The 23,752-nt window shown below is 48.6% G+C and overlaps 1 protein-coding gene across 3 annotated transcripts; it reads left to right on the top strand.

Moving 5' to 3' along the window:
• Positions 1-6,809: 6,809 nt before the first annotated feature.
• Positions 6,810-19,038, top strand: LOC120393221 (maestro heat-like repeat-containing protein family member 2A). Of its 3 annotated transcripts, XM_039517790.1 has the most exons (9): positions 6,813-6,978; positions 7,698-7,840; positions 12,241-12,403; positions 13,022-13,120; positions 14,404-14,555; positions 15,085-15,228; positions 18,142-18,234; positions 18,707-18,776; positions 18,894-19,034. In XM_039517790.1, the coding sequence occupies exons 1-9, from the start codon at positions 6,939-6,941 to the stop codon at positions 19,013-19,015; spliced, it is 1,026 nt and encodes a 341-aa protein (XP_039373724.1). In that variant the 5' UTR covers positions 6,813-6,938; the 3' UTR covers positions 19,016-19,034. The 3 variants fall into 3 exon arrangements, with proteins under 3 accessions (XP_039373725.1, XP_039373724.1, XP_039373726.1); XM_039517791.1 differs by lacking the exon at positions 13,022-13,120 and having other exon boundaries at positions 6,810-6,978; positions 18,894-19,038; XM_039517792.1 differs by lacking the exons at positions 6,813-6,978; positions 7,698-7,840 and adding an exon at positions 11,314-11,360 and having other exon boundaries at positions 18,894-19,030.
• The last annotated feature ends 4,714 nt before the right edge of the window (positions 19,039-23,752 follow it).

Genomic DNA, 23,752 nt, shown 5'->3' with positions numbered 1-23,752 from the left:
CCGCGCATTGCACGAAGGTTAGAGGGGCTGGAGCCACATCACCCCTGAGAAAGGGGAGCAGGCGGCTCCCTGGGTATGACTGGGGTGAGAGCTGGGGGCTGCTGGCCCCATGGGAAGGTCAGGCAGGCACAAGGGCTGAGGGCACAGCAGATCCACAGTGGCTGGGGGAAGGGATTCCCTGTGTACCCCCATCCCCAGGGATGTGGGGGAGGCCACTGTCTCTAAGTTCCCACCCACAGCCTGCAGCACCTCCCCATGGGAGCTTCATGCACCTGCCTGCTGCTCCAGCCCCCGCTGAGCTGTGCCCCTCACCGCAGTGCCGGGGATGCAGGGAAGCGTTGCCACAACAGGGGCTGTTCTCATCCTGGTTGGCAGGAGTCGAGCCCATTGCTTATGAATGGGTGGGGGGGTCTAGTGATGGAGGTGGGGCTGGGAATCAGGAATCCTGGGTTCTGTTACTGATTGGGGAAGAAAGAAGGGTCTAGTGGTTAAAGGGGCATATGGCCAGAAGTCAGGGTTCTGTCCTGGACCTAGGAGAGTGGGCTCTAGTGGTTAGAGCAGGAGGGGCTGGGAACCAGGATTTCTGGGTTCTGTTCCCCCCTCTGCCACTTACTTGCTGTGTGTGCCTGGCCGAGTCACTGTGTGCCTCAGTTTCCCCTTTAACATTCCCACCCCTGCCTGTCAGCCTTTGGGGTGTGGTCGCTCTGGCTCCAAGAAAAGGCTCAAGGTTACAGTCACGCCGCCGCCCGCCTGCCTTTTAACTACCTCTGTCCCCGCAGGGAAACCCCTGGGCTGTGTTCTGTGGGGCAAGAGGGAGCCAATCAGCTGCCTTTGTGGTATGAGATGTGAGTTGTAAATTATAGACCAGTTAAGCAAATGTTGCAGCCCAGCTGTCAGAGGCATCTCATTGCAGGAGGCTAGAAGAGCCCTCAACGAAAGCAGCGCTGTGGGAAACCCTTCGGGAGCAGCAGCTGGGACTCAGGACTCCTGGGTTCCATGCCCAGCTCTGGGAGGAGAGTGGGGTCTAGTGGTTTGAGCAGAGGGGAGGGGGCTGTGAGCCAGAACTCCTGGGCTCAGTTCCTGCCGCTGCCACTGACCTTGGGCAAGCTTCCTGTGCCTCAGTTTCCCCACTGGTAACTTTGTGAGACTGATGCTCCCCTCCCCATGGTTAAGAAGCACATTGAAGGCTGGGTAGGAAGCTCCCCACAATGGTGCTGAGAAGCTGCCAGATGGGACAAGCCGGAGGGACTGGGCAGCATGTGGGGGCACCATGGCTGGGCCCTCAACCTGCTGCAGATGGCCCAGGAACCAACGGAGGCACCTGGCCTCAGTGCAGCAGGGGTTAATACAGGCCTGGTGAGTTCAGTGGAGAGAAGAATCCCATGGCAGGGATGGTAGCTGCAGCACCCCCTTCTGGGGAACAGGGCAGTGCTGCAGTAGGCCTGGAGTTTATTTAGCTCATCCAGGGCCCTGTGCCTGGCAGTTTGGGACAGGAAGTGAGGGAAATGCCCAAGTCCTGATGCTCCTATATGGGGATAGAGGGAGGCAGGGGGGATTCTCATGGAGGGAGCTGGAATGGAGCCTGGGCTCTGGGGGCTCTTTATTCAGCATGCCTGGCTAGGTTTGGGGTCTGTTCTGAGCAGTAGACCTACCAGCAGCACAGCGCCCCCTGTCGCCCCACAGGAGCATTGGGGTCATCACTGACTGAGGGGAAATGCTCCCTACTGACCACAGCGTCCCCTAGTCCCCTCAGTCCCCAAGCCTGGTATGAGCCAGATGTTTGAGCTAAAATTATCAGTGGTTAACACACTGGCCATTTTGGTCATCGTTAGGGACCAGAGTTAACACCAACCAAGATGGAGCATGGCTCAGTCATCATTGTGATGAATCCATAACGGCTGGAATCTGGAATTCTGCAGAAATCAATGGAGAAGCCAGAGAAGAGACGAGCCGGCAGCCTATAGCACCTCCTACTGGCTTATCCCTGAGCCACACACCAATGAGTAAGGGGACATCCAGCATTGCTAACCCCAGGCATTTTAAAATCCCGAGTCACCCCCCTCCCCCTCCCCCTCAAATTGCAAGATTGGCCTAAAATGTCATGAGATTATTTTAAACAATAAACGGGGTGTAGGGTGCCAAATATATTTTCCATTCAAATGACTTTGTTTAACACATATTGGCTTTTTGATGAAAACTTGGAAAAACCCTACAACAAAATTTTGCCCCAAACTTTAAAAACATATTTTAAATTTGTCCCCAGGAAAACAATTCTGGCTTGTTCTAACCCACGGCTCAGTTTATTCTGGTCTCTGACTTCAGAGCCTGTTGGGATCACATTGTATTAGTTAGTTAGTAGGTGTATTATGGTAATGCCTAGGCACCCTAGTCAGACCAAGACCTGGTGCTCGGTGCTGTACGTTATTAGGTGTATTACAGTAGTGCCTAGGTGTCGTAATCATGGGCCAGGAGCACATCATGCCAGGTGCTGTACAAATACAGGCCAGGAAGACAGTCCCTGGCCCAAGGAGCAGCATCTCCCTGACCCCAGGACCTCTGCACCCCCATCCATCAAAGGTCCCTGTGTCACCACACGGGGCGCTAGAGCCGCTGAACCAAATGGTTGGGAAAAAATTTCCACATGGGCTAAATGGCCTTTCCCCCCAGTTGTGTGGTTTTAAACTCCCCAAGTTCACCTGAAGCAGATACCTGGCGGGGGATGTTTTGTCCCAAACAATGAAACTTTGGCAAATTTCTAAGCAGCTGAAAACGGAAACCTTGGGCAAAAACGTAGCTCCAGGTGGCGCTACTAGAGCTGTTCTATTAATGGAATAACTGCATCCACATGGGGTCTTTGCCCTGCTTTCGCAACAGGTCTGATCCAGCTCCCAAGGAAATCAACAGCAAAACTCCCACCCACATCTAAACGGATGGAGCTAGAGCAGGAGACCAGCTGTGTCTGGCTCATGCTGGTCTGGCCCTTTAAAGAAGGTGAGTTTAGCCCACCCCCACCTGTAGTTAATTAGCTGCCCCCCCCCCAGGTGATGGGTTTGAGAGTGGGGGCAGCACAGAGCCTGAGATAAGAGGCTACTAAGTCAGGTGGTCAGAGAGAGACAGCAGACCTGCAGGGAGCAGGTAGGGGCCTACAGAAGCTGGATCCTGGGGCAAGGGAAAGAATCAGGTTGCTTTGATTTCTCCTGCCTTGTTCTGCAGCATGAACCCCTTGCTGAAGAATGGGGCTGAAACCCTGCTACTGCTGGGGTGGGTTTATGTGTGCCCTGGTCCCACTGGCCTGCTGTAGGGCTGGGGTGCCCCTCTCAGCCCTGGGTCTGTATCAGTTTAGAGTCACCTAAATCTCTGGCCTCAGTGTGGGATATCAGGGGGGTGGGATTTAATGGGCTGTACTATACAGGGGGCTAGCATAGATGATTAAATAATCCCTTCTGGTGTCAATTCTATGAAACGCCCCTTCATGTATGGGGGTAAAAGGCTTTGTTGCAGAAACAAATCCTAGGACTCCAGCATCTGGGGCTTTATGGGGCAGAGCTGGCTCCTCTGGCCAGAAAAATGTTCCTTGGATGAAACTGATGCTTTGGCAGGACTGGGTTGAGGCAGCTGAAATGTTGAAGGGCCAGAAGGAACCACTCAGATTCCTTGTTTGTAAATTAGTCTGGTGGAAATATTTTTAGTAACCCCCCTGCCCCACACACAAAAAATTCAGCATGGCCAGTTGTGATTTTTACCATAATGGCAGGTGCTCCTCAACCCAGAGCAACAGCTAGAACAGATTCTAATTGTGCTTTAGGGAAGAGTGTGATTCTTCTGGCTCCTTCCCACATTTTTGGTCCCATGTGGAAGGAAAACAAATCTGTTTTTTTTTCCCGTGAAGTGGCAGTTCTGTCTCCTGCCTACGGCCCCTGCAGGGGGTGTCAGGGTCAGGGACACCCTGAGCACTCACAAGGAGGGTCAGGGTGGGCAGCCTTGGGGATGTCCCACTTTGTGGCCCCCCCTCCCCCGGGGGAGCTGCTCCCTGCCCCCACACATGGTCCCTGGACAGGGGATGACAATCCAGGCCCCTCAGTGCAGCTTCTGCAGAGGGGGAGGAGTGGGGGGCACGGTGGTGCGGGGTGGCTGTAAGGGCTGGGCCCCTAGCATGGGGGGAACTGGGGCCCCCGTAGGGGTGTGGGGCTGGCCCCCTTAGCAAGGAGGTCCCTGCTGCAGACACCCACCCCTTGATTTGCTCTTCTCTGCCTGCCAAGGCCCCGCCCTCTCCTTTGGGATGCGCGGGCCACGCCCCCTCCTTTGGCCCCGCCCCTGATGGGAGCGGCAGTTGGAAGAGGCCCGCGCAGGAGGCGGAGCAGCAGGTGAAGGGGAGGGGAACCAACCGTCACATGGCCCCGCCCCTATCGCTTTGTCCCGCTCCAAAGCTGCCCTGCGCCCCGCCCCCAAGGTCATAGCCCCGCCCACCCTCCCTGCGGTCTGACCCCCATGAACCCCCCACGCCCGTTACAGCGATGGGGAAACTGAGGCAGTGAGCATAACACTTTCTCAAGCAGCCACTTACCTGGGGGGCCAGATGCCCCCTCCCCCTGCCCAGTTCCTTGTCACTGGGGCACCTAACCCGGAGCTGGGGCTGCTCCCACAATCGGGCACAGCCCCACCCTGGCCCCCTGCAGAAGGTGGCCTAGATGGGCCCTAACAGGGGTCCCCCGCTACAGGGCCCTGGCCTTGGGGCTCCTGGGCACACCTGCCCCCAGCTGGGGGCTTGTACCAAGGCCCCTTGCAGCTGCGATGGGGCGTGGGGATGGGCCGGGGGGCAGGAGGGTTGGCAGCACATCTGGGTGATCCTGAGACCGCCAAAGCAGGGGGCAGGTGAGGGCCTGTCCCCTCTTCCCCACCTAGGGCAGGGCCTGATCCCTCCCGGGGATTCTCCACAGCCAGGGCGAATCCGGCTTGAGGGCACCTCTATCTGGAATGGGAGTGTCTGGACGGGGGGCTAATCTGGTTTGAATTCGCCCTGTTAGCTAATTCAGATTATCTTCCCCGTGTAGACAAGGCCTTCACCCCCCGAGTTGGCACGCTCTCCACTGCCCTTGGGAGATGCACGGGGGACTGGCGGCATCAGGCTTGGGGGGGGGGGGAAAGTAACCCGCTCTCCTGGCTGGTCCCTTCAGGTAATGGCTGCTCCACGGCCCCCTGCCCAAGCCTCAGCGGCTCCCTCTCTTGCAGACGCCGAGCCGGGACCCCGGGATGGCAGGCAAGCAGGGGTACAGTGGCACCTTCTGCCCAGAGGGCTCTGCCAAGGCCCAGTGCTTCAGCCCAGGCAGCGCGGCGAGCCTGGCTCCCTGCAGCCCTGGGCGCGGCCTCTTCTCTTCGCCCGCGGCTGAAGCTCACTGGCTGAGCTGCCCGGCACCGCAGGCCCCATCCCCGACCCACGAGAACCTCACGCTGGAAGAGCTGCTCACCCCTGTCATGGAGAAGCTCAAGTACCTGCTGAAGAAAGCAGAGGATTTCCAGACATACCTGCTCTACAGGTGTGGGGGTGGGGGCGCCTGGCACTGGAGGGGGCTGGCATGAGGGGATGTGGGGGGGTGACTGGCAGAGGGGAGGGCACCTAGCCTGGGGGCAATGGGGAGGGGAGGGTGTATGGCAAAGAAGTGGGCCAACAGTGAACAGGGGGACAGTGGGGAAAGGGGATTGGTACTAAGGGGGCAGTAGTGGTGGGGCAGTGGGGAAAGAAGGGGCTGGCATGAGGGGTAAAGGTGGGGGCAGTAGGGGAAGGGGGAAGCCTGGCACAGAGGGGGCAGTGGGGAGTGAGGGAGCTGGCATGGGGGGCATCGGTGGGGGGCAGGGTTAAGGGGAAGCCTGGCACAGAGGCAGCAGTGGTTGGGGGCAGCCTGGCACAGAGGCAGCAGTGGTTGGGGGCAGTGGGGAGAGACAGGGCTGGCATGAGGGCAGAAGTGGGGGGAGTGAGGTGAGGGGGAAGCCTGGCACAGATGGGGCCGTGGGGAGAGATGGGGCTGGCAGGGGGGGGTAGGGGTGGGGGGCAGTGTTAAGGGGAAGCCTGGCACAGGGGGGCAGTGGGGAGAGAGGGGGCTGAAGTGGTGGGGGCAGACGTAGGGGCAGCTTGGCAGCAGGGTGGGGGTGGTGGGTCAGTTCAGCTCCACCCCATCCCAGGCAGCTCTGTGTGCTGAAGGGAGGGGTCCAGGTAGCACTGAGCTGGGCAGAGCGGCTGATGCTGGCGAGGAGGCTGGGAACGCAGGGGAGGATGGACCCAGGATGGGTTGGAGCCCGCACTGGATCAGACAGTGCTGGGCAGGATTAATGCCCGACCAAGCGGACACCCCCCTCACAGCATCTCTCAGCCAGTCTACCATGCACAGCTCCTGCTCTGGGCAGTGCAACCAAATTAAAAAGCAAAGGAAACCAACCAACCACACTCAAGGGTCACTGTGCATTCTCCAAGGCAGTTTCTTCTCTTTCTTTGTTTGGTGCTTTTATTTTATATAAATTCAACCAGGAGCAGATTTTCAGGTAAAACCAATACTGGAAAGTGTGGTAAACTGAGAGAGGGACCGAACCAAAATTCAAAATGATGTTGAGAGAATGAGAAATTCTACACTGGAGCAAATATAGCCACCTGTTGAACTGCTTACATGTATGGGCCCAGATATTGAAATGTATTTAGGTTCCTAAAAGCTACTGATTTCAGTGTGAGTTAGGAGCCTAAATACCTTTGAGACTCTTGTCCATGTAATTACAGTACATACCTGGTCAGCAGCAGATTGTGAGGTATGCTGCAGTCACACTGATGTCATAATAGTGCTTGCATAATCTGAATCTAATCCTGGCCATGACAGACTGAGAGGCCAGCTGCCTGACAGTACAGGAGCTCTTTAGAGAAAGGACTGTAGGAAGTGGTGAAAAAAGACTAAAACATGAATAATCTTGTGAGTGAACTGGAGGTAACAGAGAGAGGTAAGGGTCAGCATTGTATTTTCTAGATCCAGTCTATATTCACACACACATTCAGAAAGCCTAGGCATACAGATAGATAAGTTGTAATGTTCTCCATTTGTATGACCAGAACCTCAGCTGCTGTAAATCAGTGTTGCTCTGTTGTCTTCCTTGTAGCTGTGTTGATTTACACCAGTTGAGGACTTGGCCTACAGCCTTTGGACCTGGAAACTTTCCTGAGAATCTCAGATTCTATTGAATGTTATGGGGGATGTCAGACTAAGCAAAACTCTTAAAGCATGTGCTTAACTTTAGGTCTCTTTGTTGGCTTAGAGTTAAGCATGTGATTAGATGCTGAATCAGGGTGTAGGTGCCTTAATATGGATTTAGGAGCTTAAGTTTAGGCACCCGGTTTTGAAAATTTGGGCCATAAATAATTATTCTGTATGCTATCAAACCTCATCAATTGATAGTAAAGAGGGAAAGGAAGATTATTTTACATGGGGATCTACTTGAAAGGAGCAAATTTTCTTCATTATGATTCCCCTCAAACACACTGGGTCCTTCAGCACACAAACCTGATCATCAGGAGGAAGGAAGAAGATTTACATGATTCCCAGGTCGTCTTCTCCTCACAGTGTTTGGGCACCTGCAGAATCTTTACTGGATAGTGAATTAAAGAGGCCAGCACTAATTCTACTATTAATGGTAACCAGCCGAATCCTTTTATTGAATTTCAGGTGTTTATAATGAGGTTATTTCACTCCTGGCGCATATAGCTGACCAAGATAAGAACAGAATTGCCCTCAGGATTGCCTCTATAGCAAAGACCAAGCTGGTTAGTGTTGTGAGAGTTCTACTGGAGAAACTGCAACAGGATGAGGTAGAGCAATTTCATGAAATTAAATCTGCTTTCCATGTGTCCACACTAAATTCTGCCTGACTTCCTGGGGAATGCTATTATTACAGATCAGGCTGATATAATGCTCTATAAAAAGAGCATTGTCCGTTTACACACAGTGGAGTACATGGGTTGTATATAGTAAAAGTACACTATAGGACCTTCAGTAATCTCTTCTAATAATACTTTACCCTTCTTTAGCATCTTCATCCAAAAATCTCAAAGCACTTACCTAATACTAATGAATTAAGACTCTCAGCACCCTTGTGAGAATGGTAAGCATGATCCCCATTTACAGATGATTTGTGTCACAGGGAATTAAGTTACTTGCTCAACACCACTTAGCAAGTTAGTAAAAGAATGTGAATAATACCCAAGTGAACTGACTCTCTGCTCTTATTCCTAGCCAACACTCATGTCATCATAAGAAAGGTCATTGAGATTATAGCACTGAAGGGACCTTATCTATATATTTTCGGGGGGGGGGGGATTCTGCAACAAAAAAATAAAAATGATGCGCACAGTATTTTAACATTTCTGCAAATATACAATATAATTGCACCAGTTCAAATTATTTATTTCAAAATCCCTGGCAGCAAGTATGTCTGTATCAATACAGACAACAAAAAGGATTGAGGAAATGTTTTTTGACAAATAGATTCCTTACTATGCATATTAATACAGAACTCTGAGTAACAATTCATTTCAACTCACTACAGAGCCATATTTCTTGCACCCCTCAGCTGCAGTGCAAAGGCTTGGTGGAGTCAGGGGTAATGGAGGAGCTGAGGGAGAGGGAGGTAAATTGCTGGGAAGGAGCCTGGGTGTGAACTTGGAGGGTTGCTGGGTATGGATGGGAAAGGTATGGAACAGTTTTTTTGGGAGGGGTGGGGAGGAATTGTTAGGGAGCTCCCCCCATGCAGACCCTGGCTGACTCCTAACCTCTCCCATTCAGTAAGGCATCTGCCCCTGTCTCCATGTGTTCCTGCACCCTCATGGGACCTTGCACCCCTTGTCCACATGTGTTCCTCCACCCTGACTCAGACCCCCACTCCCCCCATCCCAATGTGGCTCTGTGCCCTACCCAACCACCCCCTGTCCCTGTGTAGCTCTGCACCTCCTCCCACATCACTATGTGGCTCTGAACCTCCCTCCCCCCTGTAACCCTGGGTCTCCACTCCCATTCAGCCCCTGCCCCAGTCTGTTCTCCCCCACTAGTCCTTATGAGCAGAACCCAACTGCTTGTCTTGGCCTCCTAGTACTTTAATTATTTGAATTACTTGATTAATTATGAATCTTTTGGTTTTAAAGAATAAAATTGTTGCCTAATCCAGAGCTGCTTGTATTACGTAGTGCTTATGTATTCATAAATTATCAGTGACAGTTTTCAATTAAACAAATCCTCCTGACATTTAAAAATGAATGGAAGGAGCTTCTCCCCAGTGGAGCTGTGTGTTCTGGTTGCAGTTTGCAGAAGCCTCCTTTTCAAGCAGCACCCCTGGAATGTTTAGCCAGTCGAGAGATCTGATTGGCTCTGAACATTCCAAAGGGCTTTATGACCTTGGCATGCAGGTTACCTAGATTTAGAGACTCCCAGGAGACGGAGATGGAAAAGATCTATTGGATCATCCAGTCCATGTCCCTGCTAACGCAGGAGCACTCCCAGCGGCCATTTTCCACTGGTTTGCCGAAACTAATTTTAAAAGCCCCTAATGACTGAACTTGCACTATTTTCCTAGGAAGACTATGTCATAACCTTATAGACCTGTCTCACAGGTGAGGCATTTTTCCTGTTATTAAAGTCTAAACTGTATGTCTTTTTTTAGTTTAATCCCATTACTCCTACTTTTACCTAAATGTATTATACTAAAAAATTCCTCTCCCTCCTTGATGTTCACATGCTTCACATAGTTGTCTGGTATTATCATGTCTCCCTCATAGTCATCCTTTGGCCGCATCTGCCGTAGACAGTTCTTTCAGTCTGTCTTCAGAAGTAGAGGTCTGCTCGGGCCCAGTTTTGAAGCCCAACCTGAACTGGCTCCAAGCCCACTCACCTCACCTTGAGAGGGTTGAATCATTTTCCATCTTGGTCCCAGCCCTTCCCCCCAAACCGGATATTGTCACTGCATCCTGCTCGTGGAGCTGGCTCAGCAGCAACAATGTGCAGCGATGGCTTCATCCTCTGACATTGCCCCCTGTTGTGCCGATCCCATGGGCTAAAGGAGGAGAGCCGACCTGACCTGAGCCCAAGAGAGTCAGTTGTTTTCTCATCCAACCTGAGCCTGATGCCTGTAGTCAGGTCCCATAGGATTTGGGTCAGGTTGCAGGGCTCTATTCAGAAGTCAATTCTGCCACCCCCTGCATTCTTTTTTGCTCTCCCATGAATTACTTCCAGTTTTTTGATCTCTCTGGGAATGTGGTGCTAGAAAATGCAATAATCCAGATGCAGTCACACCTTAGATGAACAGAGGAACTGTCGTCTTCCTGCTTTGTGCCATGATCCCTGTGTGGAAAAGACCCAACCCACATGGCTCTTTGTGGTAGCCATCACCCCTTGCATATACACATTGACTTGGTTTTTCACTGTCACCCCCAGGGCACTTGTTGCTTCCCACTTTTCTCCCTCCCATTATGTCAGTTACTTCTACCTCCTTTCCAGATGTGCTAGTTTGCAGGTTTCTGAAAGGAATCTTGTTCTCTGCTCAAGTTTTTAATTTTTCTGTGTCCTCTTTATTTTTTTCTGTCCCAGCTGTTACTAAACTCCCCCATATTTAGTATCATCTGTGAATTTCTACACTGATGGGCCTCATAAAAGACACCTTCAACTGTGCGACTATCAGTGTAGATCTAACTGCTGAGCTAATTTCCCCTAGCAGCTGTTGAGGACTTACTGCGGGAGTTGGGTATTTTGTAATTACACATTTACCAATTCTGTCTGGAGTGGCTAGAGCAAGGGCAAGGGGCTCCTTTTTATTGTTTCATTTCAATAAATGAAACTCGAGAAGGGGGCAGTGAAGGAGGCTTCTTCTGGCTTTTTTCTCTGCAGGAAGATTAAAATATGTCAATTGTTTGGCCGCTTCTGAAGTGCTGCTAATGCGGTGATTGTGGAGGGCATGGCATGTTTGACACCAGTTAAGCCAAGGGATTAGTTGTGTGAGCATGCTGGCTGAGGAGTCAGTGTGGCCTAGTGGATAGGACTCTGGATAATGACTCAGGAGACATGGATTCTCTTCCTGGCCATGGACCTGCTCTGTTCTGATAAGACTTGGGCTAATCATTTCATGTTTGGATTGGAAGCTCTTTAGGGCAGGGGCTTATTCGTCAAATTACTGTGTGGTCATCAAGAAAATTGTTTGTTCTCTTTTCTGGTTTGTCCCCAGCAAAACAGAGTAGCCATCTACTATATCCTGGAGGGGGTGTTACAGCAGGACACCGGGGCCTAGAGATGTGGCTAGTGAACAAAATTATAAGCCTAGCCTCAGAGCAGATGAGAGAGACTCGGGTAAGTTAGTTCTCCTGAGCTACTAATCAAAGGATCCAAAGCTTTAACTAATAAAAACTCTTCTTTTTTTGGGGGGGGGGGGTAAACTATATACTGAAATGAAAATGTATTCTTCTGTTAGAGGCCCACACCTTCCTCCAGACCAAAGCCCAGGTCCTAGACAGCACTTGTGCACATGCATAAGATGGGAAAACTCACATGTGAAAGTTACACATGTGCTTAAGTGCTTTGCAGGATCAGAACCCGAGACACATGATCTCAGACACAGAGACAGGCCTGTGGTTTCTTAATGAGCACGTCTTTCCCAAAGTCTACTAGGGATTTCATTTTTGATACTGATGTTATGTGGGAGGCGCTCTGATACTATAGCGATAAGTGGCAGTATAAAGCCCTAAGACAGACAGAATCTGAGCTATCTCCAAAAGCAGCAGCATTGGATTTAGAATCTAGTTTGGCAGCAGGAAAACCCATGGAAAAATCCCTCTCTTGTTCCAAAGGAAGTCAGCCTCCTTTTGGGGGACAGTTTATTCCAGGAAGGCTCTCTGAATATCTTTGAAGCTGCCCAGTCTGTGTCTAACTACCTCCTCAGGGAAGGGCAGGGCAAAATATCACGTGACTCTGGTGATCAGTCATCCACCACAAGGAGCTACTAGTGAATAGTCTAACTAAGCAGCTTGCAAGCAACTCAAAGGCTGAAAATTGTTTAGCCAAACGACTCAATGAATATTTATGACTAATGACTGTATCTGCAGAAAGTTGGGCGAGTTCATTCAGAACTTATGCACAGAAATAAGAACTTGACTCATATAAACAACTCTGGCTAGTGCAACCGGCTTCAGTTACTTCAGTCTTTCTCTTTTTGTGGTCTTTTTTTTCTTAGGAAGCAACAAATGAGGTAAAAGTGGCAGCTAGCAACACGTTAGTGACTCTGGCAAGCTGCTATTTTGATGATGTCATGTATGAGCTGCACTGTCACCTGAAACCACCGAAGCTGCCTGAAGAGTTTATTTTAGTTACACTGGGCAACCTGTCATCAGCCTATGGTATGGTAACTTCCATCTTTTGTTTCAAAGTTATCATCTTTCATTTAAGGACAGGGGATTACTCTCTCTACCTAAAAATGTTGCAGCTAAACTGAGCTCTGCTTGAGTGTGTGCGTGCGTGCGTGTGTGGAGAGACACAGGATTAACTGCTATTGCTAGTTCTGGCTTCCAGATCATGAGCTATGCAGACAGCGGTGCAAGCTCTAACTTCTGCCCCTGACTGAAGTTCCTTAAGGATGGGAATGAGTGGAAGATCAGGTCCAGTGGAGCTCTGCTCCACCCCACTTCCCATCCCGCCCCAATGCTCTCTCCCCTTACCCAGGTCCAGTGGAGCTCTTCTCCACCCCACTTCCCATCCCGCCCCAATGCTCTCTCCCCTTACCCTGGGAGTGAGTTAGGCATCGGGCAGAGCTGTGCACTGGTGCGGGATTCCTCTCTTCAGGGAGAATCCCCCACTGGCTTTCAATGGCTCCTTTAAAGCCAGTCTGCTCTGCTTACACAGCACAAACTGGCCTAGGAGCCCATAGCATCCTGCCCCACAATGTTTCCAAGTGTGTTCTAAGAAGGCGGGGAGCAGCCAATTATCTGTCTTCCTTCTCTTCTGGCCTTTCTCTGCAGCACTTGACTGTATCCCTTTTGTGGAAATGACCCTGAGCACCATGTTCTCCATGCTGGAGTTAGTCAATGACAGTAGGATGAGACAAGCATTTTGCGGTGGTAAGTGCCAGATCTTACGGCAGTGCCCCAAATGGATATTTAGGGAGTCTTGGTACAGATTGGAGTGACTGACCAAATTTGCAAACACGCCCTGAACTGTGCTCCCTGCCCTGGATTGCACCAGGTGCTGCGTTTCTTGGCTCCTGCGGCACTCAGTGAAGTTGAGAGTGCTCCTCACTTTGCAGGAGGAGCTGAGCATTTGTAAGTTCAAGCCCTTTATGACTCATGGATATAATTTAAAATAAACAGACACAAATGCTGAAGCTGTCCATCTGCCCGTAGTCTCCTGGGGGAGGAGGTGAAGGGAGCAGATTTCAATACTGTACATTTAAATATCCCATTTCCCACTCCTTCACCCATTCTCTCCTCTTAGTTTCTTTATCATCATTTCCTTTCACACTCTTTCTCTGTAATCTCTTCCTCTCTACTTCTCTCTTCCTTTGCTTTTCAGGTGATGCTCAGTAAGGGGTTAATCCTGTGCCTTTGAGGTAAATGGGAATTTTGCCATCGACTTCATAGACAACAGGATTGGGCCCTAATTCTTCTTAGCAAGGACACTAGATTCACCTACTTTTAGGGCAAAGTGCTCCCCACTACCTTCAAATCCCAGTAAAGCCAATGGCAGTTAGGGGCACCGAACATCTTTCAGACAAACTGTAACTCAGGTTAAATCATACAGTGTTAGAGTTAAATAAACAATAACTGCAGAGGGCACGAGTCGTTCAGAGGAGAGCTTGCTGAAATATTTTGATTTTTAATTATATTTTCCATAATTTTTTCCTCAAATTTGAGGAAAAACAAACGTGAAAAATGTCAATGACAAGTTTGATCAGGAAGTGTGCATCCAGTGTTTCTGAGTATCTAAAGAGGTGGCTGAATTTTTTTTGATTTTTGAAAAATATAAATGATTTTTAAACTTTGCAATTTAGAAAGAAAAAAACACTATCAGTAAAGATTTGTAATTTAATTTAAACTGCTTTTTCAAGCAGCTCTAATTAAGAGGTAACAAGGAAGGGAGAAAAAATTGTCTTCAGATGCTGGTAATTGAAAAAAGATTGAGAGATCTGCAAATTAAAAAGCCTTTTGAGAAACAAGACATGGAATGGGGGGAAGAGAAATAGCTCAAAACTGATGCTGGATTTCAGCGTCTAGTCCTGAACTAAGCAGTAGCTGCCACGGAATTGTAGTAAACTTTAGGCCTGGGTGTCTTCACCGATAAAGCAACTTCTCCTCATTACTAATGTGTCCTTTTCACATTGCCTGTCTTCTCTCCGTCCATGCAGTTCTGGAACAATGGTCAAGGGCAGTACGTCTCTTTTTGGCTAGCTGGGAAAAGTACCCATTCCCCAAAGTGGGCGAATTGCGGCTCTGCAATCATTTTCTTCCCGTCTACTCTCATGTGACCAGCAACTGGCTGACCTGTGAGGAGCTGGAGGTGAGAATTGCTGGTTCTCTAAAACTTTAGCAGAAATTGTAACGTTAAATTCTATGAGTCTGACACTCATTGTGATGATGGCATTTAATGGTAGGTCCTTTTGGATGGAACAGAGTGTCATGTAAAATATCTAAAACCCTAACATTTATAATGTCACCACATCATGGAAATTCTGTCTGTACCCAGTGTACATGGATTCTAGTTTTATGCACCTAACGTTCAGATAAACACGGGATAGTGGCCTAAATTAATTCCTCCATTCAGCCCCAGTGGAGTTCCAGCAGGGATGAGTTGGCCTAGAATGCATACTGATCTGGGAATATTTTACCTGGTATAGCTGTGAGGTGCATTAGGATATAATCCTGAAACCAACCAGCGAGTCCTGGTTCTTTACCAGGAAATATTGAGATAGACACAATCTTACAGTGGAACAAGGGAAGGTGCAGTCATTGGAAGTAGAAAAGGTGTGCCCATTGAATGATATTGAATGAATTCGTAGGAACATAAATTCTGTGTCTCATCTATGCAGCTCAAGCAGGCTGTCATCAAAGCCCTTGGTCCCATGATGAGTCTCCTGCTACACAAAGAGGAGTATCAAGGTCAGATATTTGAACAGATGTCATGGCTTCTTGAGCAATATAAGGAGAGCACTGATGTTTTTCACGTCACCAAGGTGAGGTACCACTCCTTAAGGTAACTGTCTATGTGTCTGCATGTATGAACTGCACGAGGAATTTGCTGCCAGTGGGGTTTCCTGGTTTAGACAGTGACTTGTTAGAAAATAAATATCCACACGAGTTCTGGGTTTATACACATGGTGACCCAGGCAACAAGATTTGTAGGTAAATGCCTCTTATGAAAAGCATCCTCTGTTTCCTGGGGAGGATGATAAGGAGATAAAATAAAACACCTGCCCCCCTCCCCAACAAGATCCTCCCTCCTTCTGATTTCCCAGTACATCCTGTCAACTCTGCGTCTCTCTTTTAGTTCACAAGCTCCTCAGAGCAGGGGCTGCCATATGTTGTCTCTGGTCAGTACCAAGCCAATTGTCAATGGTTGAAAATTAATACTAAGGAGGCTTGAGAGTCATTGCTTTGGATTATGGAACTAGATGGATCTAAAAGCATTGCCTGTCTATTTCATCTCCCGTTCTATGCAGTGCTGTTGTAGCCATGTTGGTTCCAAGATATTAGAGCGCCAAGGTGGGTGAGATAATCTAATTAAAGATATTGTCTCACTCCCCTTGTCTCTCTATTTCATCTGCCCTGAGTACCACATGAGCAAGAAGTAAGGGGCCATATTCTGTCTTCAGTGGGGCTACAGAGTTGTAAATGAACTCACGAGACAGCTGTAACTTCTTGGTAGTGATATTTACTCACCATCTCTGTTGGTTGAAGCTTTCTGGTACAGAGTATGTGGTCACTTTTGGGGTTGAAATACCCATGATTTGGAGGAACCAACGCATCATGGACTTGTTTGATAGCATCAGGGCACTACAGAACTGCTTCAATATAGTAAAATCTGTAGATGGCATCAGAGACATTGTGGAAGCTTGAAGCAGCAAAGGAGAAAAGTGTTTAGATGCAGGAAGGAATTCGATTTTCACCTTTTTTATCAATAACCTGGCAGAGGACATAAAATCTTCCCTGCTAAAGTTGGCAGATGAGATAAAAATTGGGAAGTGGTAAAAAATGGAGAGGACAGATTCAGAGAGATCTAGATCACTTGGTAAACTGGGCGCAAACAAAGATGCATTTAAATATGGCTGAATGTAAATGTGAGCATCTAGGCCCAAAGAATTTAGGCCATACATATCTGATGGGGGATGCTGTCTGGGAAGCAGTGACTCTGAAAAAGATTGTGGGGATCATGATGAATAATCAGCTGAACACGAACTCATGCTGTGGCCAAAAAAGCTGAAAAGCATAAAAAGGGGAATCTCAAGGAGGAGTACAGTGGTTATTTTACCTCTAAATCTGGCACTTGTGTGACTTCCATTGGAATACGGTGTCCAGTTCTCGTGCCCACAACTCAAAAAGGGTGTTGATAAATTGGAGAGGAGATTGAGAGAAGAGCCCCCGTGATTAAAGGATTAGAAAACATGCCTTACAGTGGTAGAATCAAGGAATTCAATCTATTTAGTTTAACAAACAGAAAGTAAAAGGGTGCATGACTGGGTTTACCTACCCCACATTGGTTCAACATGGGTTAATTATACTTTATGGGTTAAGGAGGCCATGGCCCCTCATCTCTGCTGGGCATGCTTCAGCTGGAACCAGGATATAAAAGAGAGCCACTCAGCTCAGTCTGGTTGCCGAAGAGAGCAGAGGTGCATTCAGGAGCGGCGCCAGGGTTTTTGGCGCCCTAGGCACAGAGCCAGCTCTACCCATTTTGCCGCCGGTCCCGTGGCTCCGGTGGACCTGCCACAGGTGTGCCTGTGGATGCTCCACCGGAGCCACGGGACCAGCGGACCCTCCCCAGGCACACCTGCGGGAGGTCCACCAGAGCCGCCTGCCGCCCTCCCGGCAAAATGCCGCCCCCCTCAAATCCTGGCGCCCTAGGCGACTGCCTAGCTCGCCTAAATGGAAGCGCCGGCCCTGGGTGCATTGCAGTCTCTGCAGAGAGACTGCCAGTGCTCCAGAATTCAGAGGCCAGCCAGACTGCGGCTGCAACTGACCCCCAGCCGCCCAATGCCAGAGATGGAGAGACCACAGAATCCCTGAGTGTGAAGTAGCCTAGGTAGAATAAGCACTGATCCAGTTGAGGCCCTGGGCTTTGACTTGGCATGTTTTGGAAGGATTCCCGCTGATTTGGTGGCAGATACCACTGCAGCAAGACACGGCCCTGGGCTGGGACCTGTGGAATATGTAGGACCCAATGCAGAAGGGCTGGCCACTAGGCAACACTTCCCTGTGGCAAAAGGAGGTTCTAATGACTCTGGCCACTTGGCTGCACTGCCATACCTAGAAGGGGAGCCCTACAGACTCAGGCTGTTTGGCCGTTGACCCTCACTGAAGGGCTGCTGCGCTGATCCCAACCATTAGGCTATGCTGCCGTAGGAGTCAGGACTGCTGCAGTGACTAGGCAGCTGGGCCGCCCGAGATCTACTTCATTTCCTCCACAACCTGGTACCACCCTGACGGGGTGGACCTATCCTGTGACAGGGTGACTTCATGACAGTCTATAATATCCTACATGAGGTCCTCATGTTTTATAACGTACTCTTCAGTCTAGCAGAGAAAGGTGTAACTTGATCCAATGGCTAGAAACTGAAGCAAGACACATTCAGACTGGAAATGCGGTGTCCATTTTTAATGGTGAGATAATTAACCATTAGAACCATTTACCAAGGGCTGAGGCAGATTCTCCCTCACTGACAGTTTTTATATCGAGATTGGGATGTTTTTCTAAAACCTCGGCTCTGGGAATTATTCTGGGCAAGGTCTGTGGCCTGTGTTATACCGGAGGTCAGACTAGATGATGGCAATAATTCCTGCCTTGGAATCTACAAATCCCCTGAATCTGCTTCAGTCACTACATATTGCTCCTGTGTGTGCCACCATCTGACTTTCATCCTCTCTTGCAGAGTCTGAGCCAGCTCTTGGAGGTCTCGGGTGAATATAAGATCCCTCTCCCTAAGAGGAAGTTTCAAGCCATCTGCAGTGCTCTGCACAACCAGGTGAGGGGTGGTTTGCTTGGATCCCTTGAGCTTAGGCACAGCAGATCTGCTGTGCAGATTAACAATCCAAATCTATGGAATGATAGTGCAGAGCCTGGGGACCGCCTCATGCCTTACTGATTTCTGCAGGGTCAAGAGTAAGCAGGTAGTGGTCTCATTTTCTTAGCTAATATCCAGATCAGTTTGTAAAGCAATTTCACCATAAGCCGATTATCGGGGGAGTCAGAGTTGCACAGTAAACACTGTGGCTGTGTCTTGATTCGATGAGCTCTGCTGCTCAAAACACTTCAGCTTCTCTCATCTAATGTATTGGACATTGTGTTTGATTCTTGCTGTGCATTCAGTACCATCCACCTGGGGTTCAGACCTCTAGTTGGACAAGTAGGAAGTGGAAGCTTAGAAATTAATTGAACATTTTCTTTTCAATTGCTTCTGATTAGTTTTTCTTTGACCATTTCCCTTCTTCCCACAGCTCTGTTCTCAAGCTAAGCCGCTCAGCATGGAAAATCACACAGAGCTGGTCTATTGTATAGTTCAGCTAGGTAAGGGGAAGAGAGACTGAGTTACACAGTAGTTTCCTTGTAACTTCCTTACCTTTGTAAGGTCTGGTAAGAATAAGAGTTCTGTTGTCAGTGAGGACGTGATTTCTTGCCTTGCAGCCCGTTCTTCTCCTGATGATCTGATAGCCTTTCTGCACTCGCAGCTGGAGATTGAGAATGAGGCTGTTCGTGTGGCATCTCTGAATCTGCTCAGAGCTATTGTTGGTGCTGACTGTAAGTAACACAGGAGCAACTGTGCCAGCTGCCCTCTTGGCCGACATGCTGAGGGTTGAGTTGGGGACGTCCAGGGCAGGGCCGGCTTCAGGAAGTGCAGGGCCTGATTTGTGGGGCTTGTACTCACCGGGCGGTGCCCTGAGACTTCGGCTGCACTTCAGCGGCGGGTCCCTCACTCGCTCCGAGTCTTCGGTGGAACTTCAGCAGCGGGTCCTTCACGTGCTGCCGAAGACCCGGAGCGAGTGAAGGATTCACTGCCAAAGTGCCGCCGAACACCCAAAGCGAGTGAAGGACCTGCCGTCAAAGTGCCGCCGAAGACCCAGAGCACCGCCGAGTGAGTAAAAATTAAAAAGGCCACTGGGCGCGGGGTCCTGTTATGTGCGAGGCCCTCTCAGGCACGGAGAATCGGCCTAAAGCCAGCCCTGATCCAGAGCTAAAAGCATGAGCTACTATAGATTGAGTTAAAGAACCAAGGCTTTGTAGGCACAGCAGAGCTGTAACAGACTCATCGCCTCTGCAAATGGGGCACAGAATCTCTATAACACACAGTCACCAGTGGTCTGGATATCCACTAAGGGATCAAATGCTGCCCTAAGTTACCCCCCTATGGCCACACAGAAATCAACAGGTTCAACTAAGTGCTGAATGTAGCCCAAGATATTTTTCAACTTCAGATACAGAAGTTGCCTTGGGGCTAATGCACATTAACAATAATCAAAAATAAAATAATACCCCTGACTCGATAATCGTCAGTATTAGACACTATAGACTAGATTCTGAGTTCTGTTATACTGTGTTAAACACAGATTGACCTCAATCTAATTCTTTTATACTATTTCCATCATGGCAGTATGATGGCACTATTTATAGAAATGGAATTACTTTAGATTTACACTACTGTAACTGAGGCCAGAGTCTGGTCCTATGTTTTCCCCATTGATTCTGTGTATGAGAGAAGCTTGGGACTATTCTTAAATAGGGCCTTTTGAAATCCAGGATTCATTCCAATGTGGAAAGTGAGTGTGTGGAACAAAGAAGTACTGTACATCTCTCCTTATCTTTCAGTGCCGAGACAAGACTGAAAAAGTTTCTGATTGTGAAGGCAGTGAAATCTACTTTCAGTGATCAGAATGCTACGGTAAGATTGTGTGTGGAGCAGTGAAATATTTCAATTTTTTTTCAATGATATGGGATGAATGGACATCTGGGTGGAGCTTTCATTCAGATCCAGAGGAGAGACTGCAGACTAGAGAAGGCATGTCATTCTCCTGACTGTGTTAAATGGATCCATGTTTATAAGCCAAGGAGATCAAATCAAAAGCATAAGGACTCTCATATCGTATCTCCTATTTCAGGCAGAAGGGATAACAATAACTCATGTGTGTCATCTCTACCCTTGCAGGTGAGGAAGGCAGTTCTTCATTTCATCAGGACGCTGCTCAGCTCAGAAAGTGTGGAGAACTGTGCAGCATGGGATATGGTAGCACATGTTTTCAGGGAGTTCAGTGTGTCCACCAGCAAACTGGTAAGGAGAGTTCTTAACACTTAGGACTCGGTCCTACCATTCTTGCATGCTGACTGCTCCCCTTGCCTTCAGTGGGAGTTTTGACTCAAGGACAACTGGACTGAATGATTAGAGCCAGAATCTGATCAGTTATATTAGTGTAAAGTCAAGGTAACTCCACTGACTTTAGTGGCGTTACTCTGGATTTATACTAGTGTAACAGATCAGACTCTCACACTGGGTATTTACATCTAACAGAGTTATCTAGGTTCCTCAACCCTCTGATGAGTCATTGAAAATTCTGAAAACACCATTTTCAGTGAAATGTTCTTGTACAAGGAAGCACATCTCTTTGTTTTCAATAGACTCTCCAGAGAACATAATGGCCAATTCTGTGGCTGTTGAAGCAAACATAAACTATCAGCAAAACACTGAGGTTATGCAGGCTGCATCACAGACTGTCAGGAGCCTGGGAAAGCTTGCTGCATATTTCCCTCACTACATGCTCTAATCTACATGTACTAGATTAAAAATATCTTCAATCCGTATTTCTGTCCATGGACACAGCCAGGGGCTCCAGACACTTTGTGCTCCATGAGTGGATCCATGATCTGTATTAACATAAACAGTCCAACTTTACAGTAAGTTGTTGAAGATCTTAGCTCTGCCTGGCCTCTTTTCTACAAAGTTGGAGCTTGTGGCAATACTCTCCAAGGGCCCCTCTCTCTCTCTCACACACACACCCACCCACCCCTTAAGGAAGGCTGCTTTTTCTTCTCGAGCCAGTTTTGCTCTCCTTTACATTGAAATCAGTAGAGTCAATCAATATTTAGTCCGGTGTAAGTAAGAGCAGAATTAGGCCAGTTGATAGAATCACACTCACTACATACGAAATGACCAAGCTGGTTGGGGCATCAGAAAAAACAGAGTGGATCCCCCTGGTTCTGCATATTGATTTCCACAGGGCGGAGTCTGAATGTTTTTCCTCAGAGATAAAAAGATGAAACAGTTTTTTCAAATTTAAAGAAAATTAACCCTGTTGAAACTCTTTTGTGTTCAGTGAATCATTCCCTTCACTTTAGGGTTTTCCTAAGCCTGGGATCTGACCCACCAGTTAGGTGTTTCCATTATTCTCTTCCCTTCCAGTGCAATATAAAAGCAGGCATAGGTCAATGTTCAAGATGGCTTTGTAAGAGAAGGACACTGATTCTCTAGCCAGTGTCTTGCTACTAGCTAATAAGTTCTATAGAGCTGTCTCACACCAGGGTACCACACTTCTCACCCAGGCTATTCCGGAAGAAAACACTATCCAAACCCTGTGCACTGACATCCTGCAATGTCTGGACACCTCAGTCACTGGAATGACCCAAGTAAGTGACCTGTTGCTACTGCTTCTTGAAATAGGGACGTTCTTCCTTACCTTCCTTGTACCTCCCCACAAGGAAGCTTTTTGCACAGTCAGCATAATGGAGGAACAGCATGTCAAATTCATGTCAGGGATGTGACCCCTTCATCACGGAGTAAGTGGTTCACATTAGAGAAAAGATTGAAAGCAACTGAACTGGAAGGAATCATGGTGCAGAGATCTTCTCTTCATTCTTTCCACTGTCTGAGTGCAACTGCCCCTTAGGTCCCCCATGAATACTTCTGACATTTAGATTTGGTGATCCTGGATTTGAACAGATGCTGGGGCTGGGACTGTGCCTTCTATAGGTCTGTAAAGTTCTGGGTGAGTTGATGGTGCCATCTAAATAGCTCCATAATGCTCTAATGCAGGGAAAGAGGATTCATCTCTGGGTGAGAGCCAAATTGCTCACCAAACAAGGCAGTGTATTTAAAAGACAGAGTGAGGGGGCCCCGGACAGGTGGAGTGAGATGATGGGGAGAGAGAGATGAGGTGATAGGTAAGGGACGGGTCAGTGATGAATAAAAGGAGAAGCTACATGAGAGGGAGGGATTCCGACAGCAGGATACTGGAGGTGGGGGAATGGAAATAGCTGCGTACTGAACAGTCTCGCTCTTCTCTGCAGGTGTTATGGCCAAGGCTTCTGGAATATGTGGTGCCAGCTCAGTACACTGGTACTTTGAAGCCTCTCTGCAGATGCCTTAGGGAGCTGGCTGAGAAAAAGCAGCAGGAAGGAGAAGAAGCTGCTTGCCTCGACTACGGTGGATCAGGTTTATAACAGAAACTCTTTCATTTATTCTCCCCAGGCACACTATGCAATGAACAGGTTCAGTCTGCTCCAGTTTTCTCCTCTGCAATGAGAAGGCTAAAATGAGGGATGGTCTTGTGATTACAACATGGCCATGGGAGGGAGCTAGGAAATGTGGGTTCTGTTCCCAGCTTGCCACAAAAATTCTGACATGACCTTGGGGAATCACCTGATCTTTCTCTCAGCTTCCCCACTTGTGAAATGAAGGAGTAATTAATGCCAACCTCATAGAGGTGCTGTGAGTGGAATTCATTCATGTCTGTAAAGCATTTTGAGAAGCTCAGACTGAAAGCACTATGGAAATGCAAATTATGATCAGCTGCATTCAACATTGGTGGACACGTTGGAAATGGCTAGGTGAATAACATAAGCAGGACTTTCTGAAAGTCTGACAGAATTCATGATATTCTCTTTCTTTCCCTAGTGAATTTCCCTACACCCCAGGGGCTGCTGGCACGACTCCTGGTGAGTAGACCATGAGACTAGGTTTTCTGCAGAATGTGAAGTGGGACAGTTAACTATAAAAATGGGTTTTCTAGCTAGATGCTTGTAGACAGGCTGAGGAATGTGTATGATTGGATCTCTCTGCTCTGCCCTCTCCTGAGACACATTGTTCTGCATCCTCGTACTAGCTAGAATGCTTTCTTCTTCAGGAAGGCACTGCAGTAACAATGACTCTATTGTATGGTCTCCACAATGAGAGAGTCTGAACTATTCCCTCCTTCAGGAACAAACTGGTATTGTGCTGACCAAACTGAGCCTGTTCTTTCTCTCTCACTGACAGGTAGTAGCCTCATCCCCTTATGCAGGAGAAGGACACGGATGTGCTGCCTTGCAGTTACTACAAGCCCTGCACCAAAATATCCATGCAGCAGTGGGTGAGATGTGGGTAGTAAAGATCCCATCTCTGCTGCAGTACATTGAAGGTAAAGTGCTAGTTAGGAGGAGTGCAGTCCATGGAGCATAGAAGGGAAGCCAGAAAATGCAGCCGTATCGACACGTGTTGTGCCATTCCTGTTGCAGTATGT

The sequence above is a fragment of the Mauremys reevesii genome, unplaced genomic scaffold, assembly GCF_016161935.1.
Source record: "Mauremys reevesii isolate NIE-2019 unplaced genomic scaffold, ASM1616193v1 Contig17, whole genome shotgun sequence".
In the NCBI taxonomy this organism is placed as follows: domain Eukaryota; kingdom Metazoa; phylum Chordata; order Testudines; family Geoemydidae; genus Mauremys; species Mauremys reevesii.
The sequence above is the reverse complement of the archived record's forward strand: the minus strand, read 5'-3'. Positions and strand labels throughout refer to the sequence as shown.

What these genes read in the sequence shown, in the direction of transcription:
- LOC120393221 (XM_039517790.1), top strand. Translation starts at nt 6,939, where the DNA reads ATGAATAATCTTGTGAGTGAACTGGAGGTAACAGAGAGAG. An exon ending in AGAAACTGCAACAGGATGAG is followed by an intron (nt 7,841 to 12,240) that starts GTAGAGCAATTT and finishes TTTTTTTCTTAG; the next exon opens with GAAGCAACAAATGAGGTAAA. An exon ending in ATGTTTTTCACGTCACCAAG is followed by an intron (nt 15,229 to 18,141) that starts GTGAGGTACCAC and finishes CCTCTCTTGCAG; the next exon opens with AGTCTGAGCCAGCTCTTGGA.